Source organism: Ranitomeya variabilis, chromosome 3 (assembly GCF_051348905.1).
Source record: "Ranitomeya variabilis isolate aRanVar5 chromosome 3, aRanVar5.hap1, whole genome shotgun sequence".
In the NCBI taxonomy this organism is placed as follows: domain Eukaryota; kingdom Metazoa; phylum Chordata; class Amphibia; order Anura; family Dendrobatidae; genus Ranitomeya; species Ranitomeya variabilis.
In genome coordinates, this window is record NC_135234.1 from 652,309,473 (window position 1) to 652,326,372 (window position 16,900).

A 16,900-nucleotide genomic window follows, 5' to 3' on the forward strand; every position below is an offset into this window, starting at 1 on the left:
GCTAATCCATTTGTCCCACGATGGGTCCAGCTCTGCTACATCTAGATGGCAAGCTGCATGGTTGCATGTTGCGACCATACAGTCTGTCATCCAGCAGACTCTGAGCACCTTGTGCTCAGTGTCTCGCTGTGAACTATTCTCCGACGGCACTGCGAGCGTGAGAAAGTTCTCCTGCTCGCGGTGCCTTCAGACAGGTCATGCAAGTTCACAACCAGTGAACTCACTTCACTAGAATTTTATCTATCTACTTATTGACCCACTTCCAGACTAAAAACATCATCAGCCACCCCAGAAATGGTTCATCAATAAGATGCAACCAAATCTGGCTTGTAGCCTCACTCTTCCCACTTTCCCTGGTGCGGTGGCAAGTGGGGTAATGGGTGGGGGGGTTGAGGTCAAGTGACATTGTCACATTACTAACCTCTGGGCTTGTATTGTCATGTGTCATCAAGCTTAGAGGTTAGTAATGGTTGTACTGACCCCATAGTGATATTATAAAAGAACACCCCCCCAGAATAAAGTCCTTTTTTTGAAATAATGACACAAACTCCTTTATTGAATCTAAATTTAACCATACTCATGTCATCGCCCATTCCACTGAAGTCAACGTCTCCTGTAAATGAATTAAAATAATAAACAACAATATTCCTCATCTGTCCACAGAGAAGATAATAATCAATAATGTCCCACTGCAATCCTGATGACTTTCAAAGCAGTCACTGGTGTGCTCTCAAGGACAGCTGGCTACACACTGACACAGGAGGTAATCGCTCCTGCAGTGTATATCTGAGCTGCTGTGAGAGAGGTAACACCAGTGATGAACTCTGGTGATCTCACGTCACCACCACTGCCTGAGAACAGCTGATGAACTCGTGTGACCTCTCTCACGGCAGCTTAGCATTATATTCTGCGGGAGCGATGACGCTCCGGTCAGTGTATCGCCGGCGGCCGATTAGAGCGGTCACATCTCCTGATGTGACTGTTCTACAAGTGAGATCGCCATGGGAAACTATGGATTACGTAGACTACAGCGGGCAGGCTGTATATGGTAGTTTATTAATTTTAATTTTTTATAGGAGACAAGGGAATCAGGGATTGGTTGTTAGGTGAGTATTATGTGTTTTTTTTATTTTTCTTTGGATATATATTTAATTATTTTACATGTTTTATTTTTTATTTTAAGTCTGAACACAGGCGCCGTGTGACGAGAGACTACTTCAGTGACTGCAGACGTAGCCTGATGGGAACAGCATCACTCTTCCATCAGTCACCTCCTGCAGAGCATTTCCCTCCCATTAGACACCTGCTGCACAGCATCACCCTCCCATCAGTCCCCTACTACTAAGCATCACTCTCCTATCAGTCCTCTCCTGCAGAACATCTCCCTCCCATCAGTCCCCTCCCGCAGAGAACCTCTCTCCCATCAGTCACCTCCTGCAGAGCATTTCCCTCCCATTAGACACTTGCTGCACAGCATCACTCTCCCATCAGTCTCCTACTACAGAGCATCACTGTCCTATTAGTCCCCTACTACAGAGCATCACTCTCCCATCAGTCCCCTCCCGCAGAGAACCTCTCTCCCATCAGTCCCCTCCTGCAGAGAATCACTCTCCCATCAGTCCCCTCCTGCACAGCATCTCTTTCCCATCAGTCCCCTCCTGCAGAGAATCACTCTCCCGTTAGTCCCCTCCTGCTGAGCATCTAATTCCCATCAGTCCCCTCCCGCAGAGAACCTCTCTCCCATCAGTCCCCTCCTGCAGAACATCTCCCTCCCATCAGTCCCTTCCTGCAGAACATCTCCCTCCCACCAGTCCCCTCCTGCAGAGCATCACTCTCCCATCAGTCCCATACTACAGAGCATCACTCTCCCATCAGTCCCCTCCCGCAGAGAACCTCTCTCCCATCAGTCCCCTCCTGCAGAGAATCACTCTCCCATCAGTCCCCTCCTGCAGAGAATCACTCTCCCATTAGTCCCCTCCTGCAGAGCATCTAATTCCCATCAGTCCCCTCCTGCAGAGAATCACTCTCCCATCAGTCCCCTCCTGCACAGCATCTCCTTCCCATCAGTCCCCTCCTGCAGAACATCTCCCTCCCATCAGTCCCTTCCTGCAGAACATCTCCCTCCTACCAGTCCCCTCCTGCAGAGCATCTCCCTCCCATCAGTCCCTTCCTGCAGAACATCACTCTCCCATTAGACACCTCCTGCAGAGCATCTCCCTCCCACCGTCCCCTCCTGCAGAGCATCTCCCTCCCACCGTCCCCTCCTGCAGAGCATCTCCCTCCCATTAGTCTCCTCCTCAGAACATCTCCCTCCCATTAGACACCTCCTGCAGAGCATCTTCCTCCCATTAGACACCTGCAGAGCATCTCCCTCCCACCAGTCCCCTTCTGCAGAGCATCTCCCTCCCATCAGTCCCCTCCTGCAGAGCATCACTCTCCCACCGTCCCCTCCTGCAGAGCATCACTCTCCCATTAGACACCTGCAGAGCATCTCCCTCCCACCGTCCCCTCCTGCAGAGCATCTCCCTCCCATTAGTCCCCTCCTCAGAACATCTCCCTCCCATTAGACACCTCCTGCAGAGCATCTTCCTCCCATTAGACACCTGCAGAGCATCTCCCTCCCACCAGTCCCCTCCTGCAGAGCACCTCCCTCCCATCAGTTCCCTCCTGCAGAGCATCTCCCTCCCACCAGTCCCTTCCTGCAGAGGACCTCCCTCCCATCAGTCCCCTCCTGCAGAGCATCTCCCTCCCACCAGTCCCTTCCTGCAGAGCACCTCCCTCCCATCAGTCCCCTCCTGCAGAGCATCTCCCTCCCACCAGTCCCATCCTGCAGAGCATCTCCCTCCCATCAGTCCCCTCCTGCAGAGCATCTCCCTCCCATCAGTCCCCTCCTGCAGAGCATCTCCCTCCCATCAGTCCCCTCCTGCAGAGCATCTCCCTCCCATCAGTCCCCTCCTGCAGAGCATCTCCCTCCCATCAGTCCCCTCCTGCAGAGCATCTCCCTCCCATCAGTCCTCTCCTGCAGAGCATCTCCCTCCCATCAGTCCCCTCCTGCAGAGCATCTCCCTCCCATCAGTCCCCTCCTGCAGAGCCCCTCCCTCCCATCAGTCCCCTCCTGCAGAGCATCTCCCTCCCACCAGTCCCTTCCTGCAGAGCACCTCCCTCCCATCAGTCCCCTCCTGCAGAGCATCTCCCTCCCATCAGTCCCCTCCTGCAGAGCATCTCCCTCCCATCAGTCCCCTCCTGCAGAGCATCTCCCTCCCATCAGTCCCCTCCTGCAGAGCCCCTCCCTCCCATCAGTCCCCTCCTGCAGAGCATCTCCCTCCCACCAGTCCCTTCCTGCAGAGCACCTCCCTCCCATCAGTCCCCTCCTGCAGAGCATCTCCCTCCCACCAGTCCCATCCTGCAGAGCATCTCCCTCCCATCAGTCCCCTCCTGCAGAGCATCTCCCTCCCATCAGTCCCCTCCTGCAGAGCATCTCCCTCCCATCAGTCCCCTCCTGCAGAGCATCTCCCTCCCATCAGTCCCCTCCTGCAGAGCATCTCCCTCCCATCAGTCCCCTCCTGCAGAGCATCTCCCTCCCATCAGTCCTCTCCTGCAGAGCATCTCCCTCCCATCAGTCCCCTCCTGCAGAGCATCTCCCTCCCATCAGTCCCCTCCTGCAGAGCCCCTCCCTCCCATCAGTCCCCTCCTGCAGAGCATCTCCCTCCCACCAGTCCCTTCCTGCAGAGCACCTCCCTCCCATCAGTCCCCTCCTGCAGAGCATCTCCCTCCCATCAGTCCCCTCCTGCAGAGCATCTCCCTCCCATCAGTCCCCTCCTGCAGAGCATCTCCCTCCCATCAGTCCTCTCCTGCAGAGCATCTCCCTCCCATCAGTCCCCTCCTGCAGAGCATCTCCCTCCCATCAGTCCCCTCCTGCAGAGCATCTCCCTCCCATCAGTCCCCTCCTGCAGAGCATCTCCCTCCCACCAGTCCCTTCCTGCACAGCATCTCCCTCCCATCAGTCCTCTCCTCCTGCAGAGCATCTCCCTCCCATCAGTCCTCTCCTCCTGCACAGCATCTCCCTCCCATCAGTCCTCTCCTGCAGAGCATCTCCCTCCCATCAGTCCTCTCCTCCTGCAGAGCATCTCCCTCCCATCAGTCCCCTCCTGCACAGCATCTCCCTCCCATCAGTCCCCTCCTGCAGAGCATCTCCCTCCCATCAGTCCCCTCCTGCAGAGCATCTCCCTCCCATCAGTCCCCTCCTGCACAGCATCTCCCTCCCATCAGTCCTCTCCTCCTGCACAGCATCTCCCTCCCATCAGTCCCCTCCTGCAGAGCATCTCCCTCCCATCAGTCCCCTCCTGCAGAGCATCTCCCTCCCATCAGTCCCCTCCTGCACAGCATCTCCCTCCCATCAGTCCTCTCCTGCAGAGCATCTCCTTCCCATCAGTCCTCTCCTGCAGAGCATCTCCCTCCCATCAGTCCTCTCCTGCAGAGCATCTCCCTCCCATCAGTCCTCTCCTGCAGAGCATCTCCCTCTCATCAGTCCTCTCCTGCAGAGCATCTCCCTCCCATCAGTCCTCTCCTGCAGAGCATCTCCCTCCCATCAGTCCTCTCCTCCTGCACAGCATCTCCCTCCCATCAGTCCTCTCCTGCACAGCATCTCCCTCCCATCAGTCCTCTCCTCCTGCACAGCATCTCCCTCCCATCAGTCCCCTCCTGCATGTCATCTCCAGCCCCTCAGCGCCGTCCTCCCTCCATACAGCTGCATTAGTCCCCCTCCGATCACGTGACTCGGCGCCAGCCTCCACAGCGGTGCTCGGGCGGCATCACACTGCAAGAAGACAGAGAGGACTCCGCCGCCGCCGCCGCCGCCGCATCCCGTCCATCCTCCGGAGACACCGGCTGCAGATGAGAGCCGCCTGCCCCTTCCATGCTCAGCGCCTTCCTCCATCATCAGTCTCCAGGCAGCCTCCATCCCAGCGGCGCTGACCCTCTCTCATCCCGGCTCTCCCTCACCCTCCGCCTGCGCCGCTCCTGCCATCCGTGATTTGTGCCCGCAGCCCGATCCTCTCCCATCATGGCCGAGAACAACGAGTGCAGCATCAAGGTCCTGTGCAGGTTTCGTCCATTGAGTCAGTCGGAAGTGCAGAGAGGAGACAAGTACCTGCCCGTGTTCCAGGGGGACGACTGCGTGGTGGTCGGGGTGAGTGCATTGTGCAGGGTGTGGCGGTGCCCTCCATACAGGCTGGCAGGCATGGGGTGCCGAGTTCTGCTCTGCAATGCGCTACAGCTGCTGCAGCCTCACAGGGGTGGTGGCAGCAGTGGGGCTGCAGCGTTATATTGGGGTGTGCGAAGCCCGGAGGTCAGTGCGGTAACATCTATGGTGTATAGCTGTATACAGCCGGGTGCAAACATGTCAGATGTGACGGCCGCAGTTCTACCTCTCCTTGTTTATGCGAAGCGTCACACAGCGCCCCCTAGCGGACCTGCTCACAGACCCCTGTCACTATGGCTCTGTCACTACACATTGCTGTCACCTGGGGCTGTGGACAAAGCCAGGAATAGAAATGGCATCATCCTGCAGTGCTATCACCACCACCATCCTCATCATCACCACCAACATCCTCCTCATCATCACCACCATCCTCATCATCACCACCACCATTCTCATCATTCCCACATCACCACCTCCATCCTCATCATCACCACCAACATCCTCATCATTCTCATCGTCATCACCACCAACATCCTCATCATTCTCATCATCATCACCGCCATTCTCATCATTTTCATCATCACCATCCTCATTACCACCACCATCATCATCATCACCACCATCCTCATCATCATCACCACCATCCTCATCATCACCACCACCAGATTCATCATCATCACCACCATCCTCACCATCTTCATCACCATCATCCTCACCATCCATATCACCAACATCTTCATCATCATCCTCATCATCACCACCGTCATCTTCATCATCATCACCACCGTCATCTTCATCATCATCACCACCGTCATCCTCATTATCACCACCACCATCCTCACCATCACCACATCACTATGCTCATCTTCATGCCCACATCATCACCACTACCATCCTCATCATCCTGTGTAAATGCAGCATCAGGGTGGAGACGTGCGGTCACTTCCCTGCACAGTCGGTTCCTCCCTGATCTGGCAGATGCCCTGTATATAATGCCGTACAGATGGGTCTGACTTATCCGATGAGTGATGAGTGTGACCTGCCCAAGGTCACTAGGCCATAGTGTTGACGTGTCACAGATGCTCCTTTCATGAGTGCGTTGGTCCTGTACACTCCATCCACGCCCAGAGCCGTTCTGCCATTTCTGCCTCTCAACCCTTCATATTGTGAATGGATAAAATAACACAGAGTAACGTGTATTGAGGGTTGTGGAGCAAGGTCCGTCCTCCTGAGTATCTCTGCCAGTGGTGCCTGGCAAACACTAATATCTCATTATTATTTATTAGATTATTTATTAGGGTGAAATGTTTATTTTTAATAATATTTTCATATAAAACTAAATTAAAGGGCTTGAATTTTCCATACAGTTTATTATAACGTTGACAGATTATAGCCTGGATTATAATCTGCGGCTTCAGTCATTGCTGGGCCGGTTGTGGTTGGAATCAGTCAGCAGCTCGTTTACTACCAGCGTATCTGAGGACCTGTATTGCAGGAGGACACTTACACTCTGTTCATACCATTATATGTCAGTAAATCACAAAAGCGTTTTCTGTCCTGCAGTATTTAGTAAAAGGCTTATTCATTAAATGGTCACATTTTTCACATGTAAGTCTGTGGCTGATGGATGCCACGCCTGCGTTACACATACTCATCAGTGAGCTTTTCCTGGTGTATACGTGATGCCGAGCATTTATAGCATGGTGTGAACAAAGTCTTACTTTTTTCTAGATACATTCCTTAAGGGATCTAGTTTCCAAAATGGGGTCACTTGTGGGGAAACATCAGGAGCTCGCCAAACTGGACATGGCGTCCGCTAATGATTCCAGCTAATTTTGTGTTCAAAAAGTCAAATTACTCCATTGTTTAAATTATTCTGAATTTATCTACAAGTGTAGTGCCGAACATTGTAGTGACCAGTAGGTTATGCCCAGCCCTTGCTTATGGAGACACGCACCTGTACATTAGGCAGGCTCTCATCGCTCCAGAAATGCCAAACATGGACGGTAAATGTGGTTAAGGTACACTGTGGGGCTCCGAAGGGAGAGGGGGCATTTTGATATGGGAGTGCAGAATTTGTTGGATTTCTTTTGGTGGGTGAGGAGCCATTTTGCTTTTCCAGAGCCTTTGTGCTATCAGTAACGTGGAAGCCCCCTATATTTCCTTTAACAGATGACAGACCTGAGTGAGGACTTGCTTTTTTTGTGGATTTATATAAAGCTTTTATTGGGAAAATTTTAAATAACGTTTGGGATCACATTTATCCGGCACTGTACATTGAGCACTTAGGCCGGCGTCACACTCGGCGTAAGACAATACGGTCCGTTTTTTACGTCCGTACTATGGCCGTAATACGGAGAAATGTTCCCAAAATAGTGATCCGTAGTCAGGGTGTGTCAGCGTATTTTGCGCATGGCATCCTCGGTATGTAATCCGTATGGCATCCGTACTGCGAGATTTTCGCGCAGGCTTGCAAAACCGACATCTAATAGATTTATGTGCTCAAATGTTCGGGAAAACATATATACAGTATATATATATATATATGTCATTGAGACACATATATATATATTCTGTATTTAGATTTCATTCAGCGCGATATCTGTGAACAGCCGGTAATTCAATTACCGGCTTTTCATTTCTCCTGCACAAACCCGACATGATATGAGACATGGTTTTCATACAGTAAACCATCTCATATCCCCATTTTTTTTGCATATACCACACTACTAATGTTAGTAGTGTATGTGCAAAATTTCAGCGCTGTAGCTGCTGAAATAAAGGGTTAAATGGCGGAAAAAATTGGCGTGGGCTCCCGCGCAATTTTCTCCGCCAGAGTGGTAAAGCCAGTGACTGAGGGCAGATATTAATAGCCAGGAGAGGGTCCATGGTTATTGGCCCCCCCTGGCTACAAACATCTGCCCCCAGCCACCCCAGAAAAGGCACATCTGGAAGATGCGCCTATTCTGGCACTTGGCCACTCTCTTCCCACTCCCGTGTAGCGGTGGGATATGGGGTAATGAAGGGTTAATGCCACCTTGCTATTGTAAGGTGACATTAAGCCAGATTAATAATGGAGAGGCGTCAATTATGACACCTATCCATTATTAATCCAATTGTTGGAAAGGGTTAAAAAACACACACACACATGATTTAAAAGTATTTTAATAAAATAAACACAGCGGTTGTTGTAATAATTTATTGTTCTCTCAATCCATCAGGAACACCCTCGCTTGGAAAAATAATAAACGCACAAGATACATACCTTCTGGTGAACCGTCTTGTCCCACGAAGTAATCCATCTGAAGGGGTTAACTAATATTACAGGCAGGAGCCCTGCTAATGCAGCTGTGCTCCGTGCCTGTAATCCCCGGGTGCTGAAAGGAAAGCAGGATCTGTACTTACATTGAGTCGCGGTGAGGCGCCCTCTGGTGGATGTTCTCATGAACTGCAGCCTGGGAACTTTTTCCCACGCTCCAGGTCATATGAGGACATCCAGCAGGGGGCGCATCACCGCGACTGAAGGAAATGTAGGTCAATGACCTACATTTCATTCATTCGCCGGGGATTACAGGCACGAGCACCGCTGCATTTAGCAGGGCTCCTGCCTGTAATATTAGTTAACCCCTTCAGATGGATTACTTCGTGGGACGAGACGGTTCACCAGAAGGTATGTATCTTGTGCGTTTATTATTTTTCCAAGCGAGGGTGTTCCTGATGGATTGAGAGAACAATAAATTATTACAACAACCGCTGTGTTTATTTCATTAAAATACTTTTAAATCATGTGTGTGTGTGTTTTTTAACCCTTTCCAACAATTGGATTAATAATGGATAGGTGTCATAATTGACGCCTCTCCATTATTAATCTGGCTTAATGTCACCTTCCAATAGCAAGGTGGCATTAACCCTTCATTACTCCATATCCCACCGCTACAGGGAGTGGGAAGAGAGTGGCCAAGTGCCAGAATAGGCGCATCTTCCAGATGTGCCTTTTCTGGGGTGGCTGGGGGCAGATGTTTGTAGCCAGGGGGGGCCAATAACCATGGACCCTCTCCTGGCTATTAATATCTGCCCTCAGTCACTGGCTTTACCATTCTGACGGAGAAAATTGCGCGGGAGCCCACGCCAATTTTTTCCGCCATTTAACCCTTTATTTCAGCAGCTACAGCGCTGAAATTTTGCACATACACACTACTAACATTAGTAGTGTGGAATATGCAAAAAAAAAGGGGATATGAGATGGTTTACTGTATGTAAACCATGTCTCATATCCTGTCGGGTTTGTGCAGGAGAAATGAAAAGCCGGCAATTGAATTACCGACTTTTCACTAACACCGCTGCGTATTTCTCGCAAGTCACACTGCAGGTCCGTGTGGAATCCGTATTTTTCTCGCCCCCATAGACTTTCATTAGCGATTTTTTTGCGCAATACGCTGACAAACGCAGCATGCTGCGATTTTGTACGGCCGTAGAAAGCCGTATAATACTGAACCGTAATATACGGCTAATAGGAGCAGCCCCATTGAGAATAATTGTGCCGTATGTAATGCGAGTTTTACGGACGTAGTTTCTGCGCTCTTACGTCCGTAAAACTCGCCAGTGTGACGCCGGCCTTACTTTGGGGTTTCCATCTAAATCTCTGAGTGACGTGATTTAGATGTTTAGATGAAAGCCCGGAGGGATCCATTCACTATAATGAGGCAGCAGAATTACTCTGGACTCTGTCTGGCCTCTGTTCAGGGGTGTCCTTCTTTTCAGAAGTGCACAAAACTGTGGCCCACGGCACTTTTATGCAATCCTAAAAAGATGGACACAGCCAGATCACAGGTTAGATGGCATCCACAGTGCCTCCATCTTCCTCATTACTCATTATAGGGAATCTTGTGCCAGAGGTTCTGTCGGAATCACGTATTTCAGAGATTTATACGGAAACCCCGATGTAAGTGCTCATCACAGAGCGCAGGATAAATGTGAGCCGAGCCTTACGGCGATCTTTGGGCGGCAGAATAAACCAATCAACAGCAGGTGAATAATTGGTTTTATTTATTTTTTATGCCGTTCCTCTTGCGGTATATGTGATTAGGCGACTATTCTTCTGGTCGGTTTGATTACAGTGATACCAGATATTTTTTCATCACCATATTTTGATGACTATAATTTTTCTATTTTTTGTTCAACAGAGTCATGTGAGGGCCTGATTGTCTGCAGGACGAGCTGACTGTTTTATTGGTACCATTTTCGGGCACATGACATTTTTTGATTGCTCTGTATTCAGATTTTTGGGAGGCAGAATGAACAAAAAACAGCAATTCAGGAATTATTATTTTTTTTAATGCCGTTCCACATGTGCTGAAGTTGGTATGACAGCTTTATTCTTCGGGTCAGTATGATTACAGCAATACCACAATTTATAGTTTTTTGTATGTTTTTGGCGCCATTTTACCCCATTTTTATAGAAAAAATAATTATTTTTGCATCGCTTTATTCTGAGAGCTTAAACTTTTTTATTTTTATGCTGATGGAGCTGTATGACGGCTTGTTTTTTTAGGGGACAAGATGCTGTTTTCAGCGGTACCATTTTTATTTACATTTGTCTTTTTGATTGCGTTTTATTCCACTTTTGTTCGTCTGTAATATGTACTTTTTTTTGCCCCATTTTTTTCTACGGTGTTCACTGAAGGGGTTAACTAGTGTGACAGTTTTATGGGGCTGGTCGTTCTGGACGCGACAATATCAAACATCCTTTTTTTGTTTTTTTACATAAAAATAGAAATTTATCAATTTATTATATTTGTATTTTTCTATTATTTTCTTAAAAAATATTTTTACTATTTTTTTTTAACTTTTTTTTTACTTAGTTCTCTCCATGGGATTTTGACTTTTAGCAGTCTGACCGCAGTTATAAAGCATAGCAATGCACAAGCACTGCTATGCTTTGTAAGGCTACTTTCACACTAGCATCGTGCACTGCACGTCGCTATGTGTCGTTTGGTTGAAAAAACGCATCCTGCAAAAGTGCTTGCAGGATGCGTTTTTTCACCATTGATTTGCATTAGCGTCGCATTGTGACGCTTTTCCACACGTCGCAACCGTCGTGCGACGGTTGCGCCATGTTGTGGCGGACCGTCGGCTGCAAAAAACGTTACATGTAACGTTTTTTGCAGACAACGGACCGCCATTTCCGACCGCGCATGCGCGGCCGGAACTCCGCCCCCACATCCCCGCACCTCACAATGGGGCGGCGGATGCGCTGGAAAAATGCATCCGCTGCCCCCGTTGTGCGGCGCATTCACTGCTAGCGTCGGTACGTCGGCCCGACGCACTGCAACGGGCCGAGTACGACGCTAGTGTGAAAGTAGCCTAAGTGTCAGTGCTACACAAGCTATCTAGATTATGCAGTGCACATGATCTAGCTAACTTACTAGAGCCTAGTCACATGGATGTCTTCATGTCGGATGTCGACATTGAGTCACCATTGTCACGACTGGGCTCCTGTGATCACGTTGCAGGGGCGCCAATCGGAAAGGCAGTGGGGCTCCCTCTCTTTGCCTTCCTTCTAAATGCTGCATTTAGGGGGTAAACTGTTGGGTGCAGTGCGGATCAGCTGTGAGAATCGCTGAACATATGGTGGTGATCGCGCGCGCACAGCTTCGGTTCATGCAAAATCGCCTGGATGTACACAGCACGTCCAAGGTCCGGAAGGGGTTAAATAGAAGCCTTTATCTTTTCCAGTGCCCATGGATCACCTAGGTGTGCGGATGAAAATTGTCCTGGTTTTCTGGATGAAACACTTTTTTATACGCTTGTCTGACCCCGGCCATAACAGAAAGCATGGTCTATATATAAAGAGTTTGTCCTCTAGACCTCGTGAATAGTGATGAGCGAGTATACTCGTTGCTCGGGTGGTCTCCGAGTATTTGTAACTGCTTGGAGATTTAGTTTTCGTTGCCTCAGCTGAATAATTTACAGCTGATAGACAGCTTGAATACACGTGGGGATTCCATAGCAACTAGGCAACCCCCACATGTACTCAGGCTGGCTAGCAGCCGTAAATCATTCAGCTGGGTCCCAAAAACCTAAATCTCCGAGCAGTTGCAAATACTTGGAGACCACCCGAGCAACGAGTACACTCGCTCATCACTAGTGTTGAGCATTCCGATACTGCAAGTATCGGGTATCGGCCGATACTTGCTGTATCGGAATTCCGATACCGAGATCCGATATTTTTGTGATATCGGGTATCGGTATCGAAACAACATTAATGTAAAAATGTGTAAAAGAGAGAATTAAAATAAAAAATATTGCTATACTCACCTCTCCGACGCAGCCTGCACCTTACCGAGGGAAGCGGCAGCGTTCTTTGTTTAAAATTCGCGCTTTTCTTTCCTTTACATGAGTCCCGGCTTGTGATTGGTTGCGTGCCGCCCATGTGACCGGGACGCAACCAATCACAGCAAGCCGTGACGTAATTTCAGGTCCTTCAGGATTTTAAAATTACGTTCCGGCGTTGTGATTGGTTGCGTCGCAGTCACATGGGAGACGCAACCAATCACAGCAAGCCGTGACGTAATTTCAGGTCCTTAAGGATTTTAAAATTACGTCCCGGCTTTGTGATTGGTTGCGTCGCAGTCACATGGGAGACACAACCAATCACAAGCCGTGACGTCACGGGAGGCTGGACACGCGCGCATTTTAAAATGGGCGCGTGTCCAGCCTCCCGTGACGTCCCGGCTTGTGATTGGTTGCGCCGCGATCAACCAATCACAAGCCGGGAGGCTGGACACGCGCCCATTTTAAAATTTTAAAATGCGCGCGTGTCCAGCCTCCCGGCTTGTGATTGGTTGACCGCGGCGCAACCAATCACAAGCCGGGACGTCACGGGAGGCTGGACACGCGCCCATTTTAAAAAGCGCGCGTGTCCAGCCTCCCGTGACGTCACGGCTTGTGATTGGTTAATGGCGGCCATGTTGCCGGGACGCGGACCAATCACAGCAAGCCGTGACGTAATTTCGTCACGGCTTGCTGTGATTGGTCCGCGTCCCGGCAACATGGCCGCCCTGACCAATCACAAGCCGGGACTTCACGTAACCAAGTAAAAGCGCAAATTTTAAACAAACAACGCTGCCGGTTCCCTCGCTGAGGTCCAGGCTGCGTCGGACAGGTGAGTATAGCAATATTTTTTATTTTAATTCTTTCTTTTACACATTTATATGGATCCCAGGGCCTGAAGGAGAGTTTCCTCTCCTTCAGACCCTGGGAACCATCAGGATACCGTCCGATACTTGAGTCCCATTGACTTGTATTGGTATCGGGTATCGGTATCGGATTGGATCCGATACTTTGCCGGTATCGGCCGATACTTTCCGACACCGATACTTTCAAGTATCGGACGGTATCGCTCAACACTACTCATCACTACTCATGAACACTACAAAGAGCTCCTATGGTTCCATATTTTCTGATGGAGACACTGTTTGCCGCAGTCTGTATTCTCCTGGAGAATACTTCCAGAATGCGATGGAACATGTCACAATTTCTGTTCTTGTGGTGGAGAAATGCAGGAGAAAACAAAGCTACGCTCCTGTCATGAATATCAAGCACACCGGTACAGTGTAAGCACCATGTTATCAATCTGTGGAATACGGCCCTATAATACAGGTGTGTGAATGAAGCCTTAGTTTAGTAGAGTCGCTTGTCACTTTTTGTAGGTTCGCACTGTAGACGTTACTTATAAAAATCCATTATTTGCACATTTATTATTAATGAAGAGAAATGGCAGCATTATTAGTAAGGATGAGACATTGCAGAGAAATTGCCGGTACTGCAGTCCTGGGATGGTTTATTTCTCTGTACCCGGATGTGTAAAATATTCTTTGTATATTTTAACAGTTGTGAAAAGAACATTATAGAAAAGGGCTGCAAACTCGGTCACTTTTGTTAAAAAAAATTCAGTCATCCGAGTAATATTATTTGTGCCAATAATACACCTATCAGAGGGAGTCGGTCTCCTTTCCTCAGACTCCTATTTGGTAATGTATTCTTGGCCGATTCCCACGTAATATTCCACCGTCTGTTTCCTGCATTGATTGTTAAAACTGATAAAATGCCCCGTGGCCTCAGTGTGTGACCCCCGCCATATATCCCCCGCACATATACAGTACACTGGCGGCTTTTCCCAGCTGCAGGTATTTTTCTTACAAAAGATATGAAATATTAGTGAACGGAACTTTGTGAGATTTTCTTACGTTTTGCAATGTTTTACAATCAGGTAATAAAAAAAAAAAAGAAAAACTACAATCTTATCAAACCGGAATACATCTGCACAAAGCGGGCTCTCGTTGATTAGTGCTTGGGAGCCGCCATTTTTAATGCCACACACTTTAATTCTAATTATCTATGCACACTAGCTCTAATTGCAGTTTGGTCTTTCTCCATTGGTTGATAAAATCCGTAGCGCTGTTCACGCTATCACATAAAATCTCATTCAGTTCAGTTTTCGCACATACGAGAAAAACAGACCAATTATTTCCCTCAGACTTTGAACAGAGCGTGGTCCGAGTGTCATCAGTTTTTCTCGTACATGAAAAAAAAAAGTTTCTCCACCTTTCCTTATATGACAATCCGCGAAAAAAGAGAGAGAGAATTTTCCAGCTCCAAAGTTCGGGTCCCCATTGTTCTCATCAGATTCAGGTTCAATTTCAGATACAGTTCTGGTCCTCGAATGTTGGTCTGAAGTTCAGGTTGGGAACCAGAACCCGAACTTTCTCAGGTTCGTTCATCCCTGATTTTTATCCGCTCTAGGCTCTAGCGGTGGGAGGGTCAGCGATCAGTTACAAATTGGATGAATTACCTAACAAAAGGGGGCTGTTCTGCAATATAGTGTTCCAAAACATTTGATCTCAGTGATGGCAGCTGCTCATGTAGGATTTCAGCAGGTGGACTTACCAGATTTATTCATATTTTCATGTTGAGGGCCATTCTCTCAAAAAGGGGTTTTTCTTGGCAATAAATGTAATTCAGCTTCCAATAGTAAGTTGTATGACTTACTAATATAGTTCTGTTACCGTGACTGCCCTTATTGTCAGGTCTACATTGTCAGCTTCCAGTCCCCCGCAGTGTTCCCTATGTTGGCACTTGGTCCCAGTTTTGAGTGAGGACAGCTGTCAGTGGCTATCGGTGATGCACAGACAGAGAAGGGGCTTGGCTTAGTTATCGAAATAAGCAGTCAGCCAACCCCTTCATAGGTAGCCCTGTGGAGCACCAAATTACGAGCAGTTACTGAGTCTCTTGCATTCCATGTGGACTCACCCTCTTGGCATCCTTATTGTGTCTTAATATTGTGGCTTTTTCCTGATGAAGAATTTGGATGACTTCAAAAAGCGTTGAGAATAAACCACATCGTCTCATTGAGTTTCGTTTGGATCCATACCAGCTCTGATTGGGTGCCGGGGTCACGTGCCACAATAACAGCACGGAAGCCCCGGGTGGAGCGAGTGCCAACACTGCTGATATAGCGCCAGCACAGGAGGTGAGTATGGGCTTTTATATTTTCTCGTGGCCAAGCATTGAGATCAAGAAGAAGTTGTCATAGTAGTGGACAACCCCTTTAATATTTAAAGCTGATTTATGTATTTTTTTCATGGAAAGCCTATTTAATCGCAAAAACTCTGACTGTATCTTGTAATGATCAATGACTGTTAATAAAATACACAAGTGTATAATAGATATTTCTTTCCATATGTTTGCTCATTTCTCTATTGATTTACCTTCTTTCTGCCTGAGTTTTACCAGATTTCCATTTCCCAATTGAAATAAGAGCGGAGTAGTAGCTGGGTTCATGGGTACGTGAGAAATAATTAATAATTATGGGTGAAGTGGCTCACATTGCCCAGGGCAGTGGTGAGCTAATTATTGTCATCATCCAGCTAATTAAGTTTGCAGTCCCATCCCTATTTGCCTCGTATGAAATGAATCCAGGAGCATGAATAGATTATACGTCGAGCTCATTCCTTGCTTTACTCGGCGACTTTATATAATGAATATTATCTATACAGCCTGCCGTAGAAGATGATATTGAGGACACAGATTCATTGATATTAATTACATTTATCGTTGGGCACACTGCGTTGCCTTCTGTGACTGGCGGTTGAGATGTTTCCCTTGTGCCCCATAGTTAATAATCAAAGCTAGATACAGTGTAATCCTCATAGACCGGTGATTATTGCGCTGAGATGAGATGATGCTGTTTTCTGCCAAATTATTATTTATCTCATTCCTACTTTTAACCTTGAGCGAACAGTATTTTTAGACACCTCGAGGGGTTAGTAAAAATGTCCTTGTGAAATAAAAAACTACCATTGTACAAAACAATAGCAAAAAGAAAGCCTGCAAGCAAAGTGTAGCGCTGTTTTCTTCTTTGTGTCTCATAAATATATACATCTAACTATAATAATACTGAGGGGAATTGAGCAGAAGCATCAGAGTTGCATTGGTAAAAAAGGATCAAAATACAGTTTGTGGCAGAAATTTGGAGCAAATTGTCCAGGATTTAATTTGCTTTACTCATAGATGTAAAAAAAAAACCCCAAACCGAAGTACACTACAGACCAAAAGTTTGGACACACCTTCTCATTTAAAGATTTATCTGTATTTTCATGACTATGAAAACTGTACATTCACACTGAAGGCATAAAAACT

The 16,900-nt window shown here is 48.0% G+C and overlaps 1 protein-coding gene across 4 annotated transcripts in view; it reads left to right on the plus strand.

The window, feature by feature from the left end:
* Nucleotides 1–4,796: 4,796 nt before the first annotated feature.
* The window catches only part of KIF5A (kinesin family member 5A), a 231,481-nt gene continuing 219,377 nt past the window's right edge, over nucleotides 4,797–16,900 (plus strand). For all 4 annotated transcript variants that reach the window (XM_077297746.1, XM_077297749.1, XM_077297748.1 and 1 more), the window contains exon 1: nucleotides 4,797–5,188. In XM_077297746.1, the coding sequence (XP_077153861.1) occupies nucleotides 5,063–5,188 (126 nt within the window). In that variant the 5' untranslated portion in view covers nucleotides 4,797–5,062. The remainder of the gene's footprint in view (nucleotides 5,189–16,900) is intronic.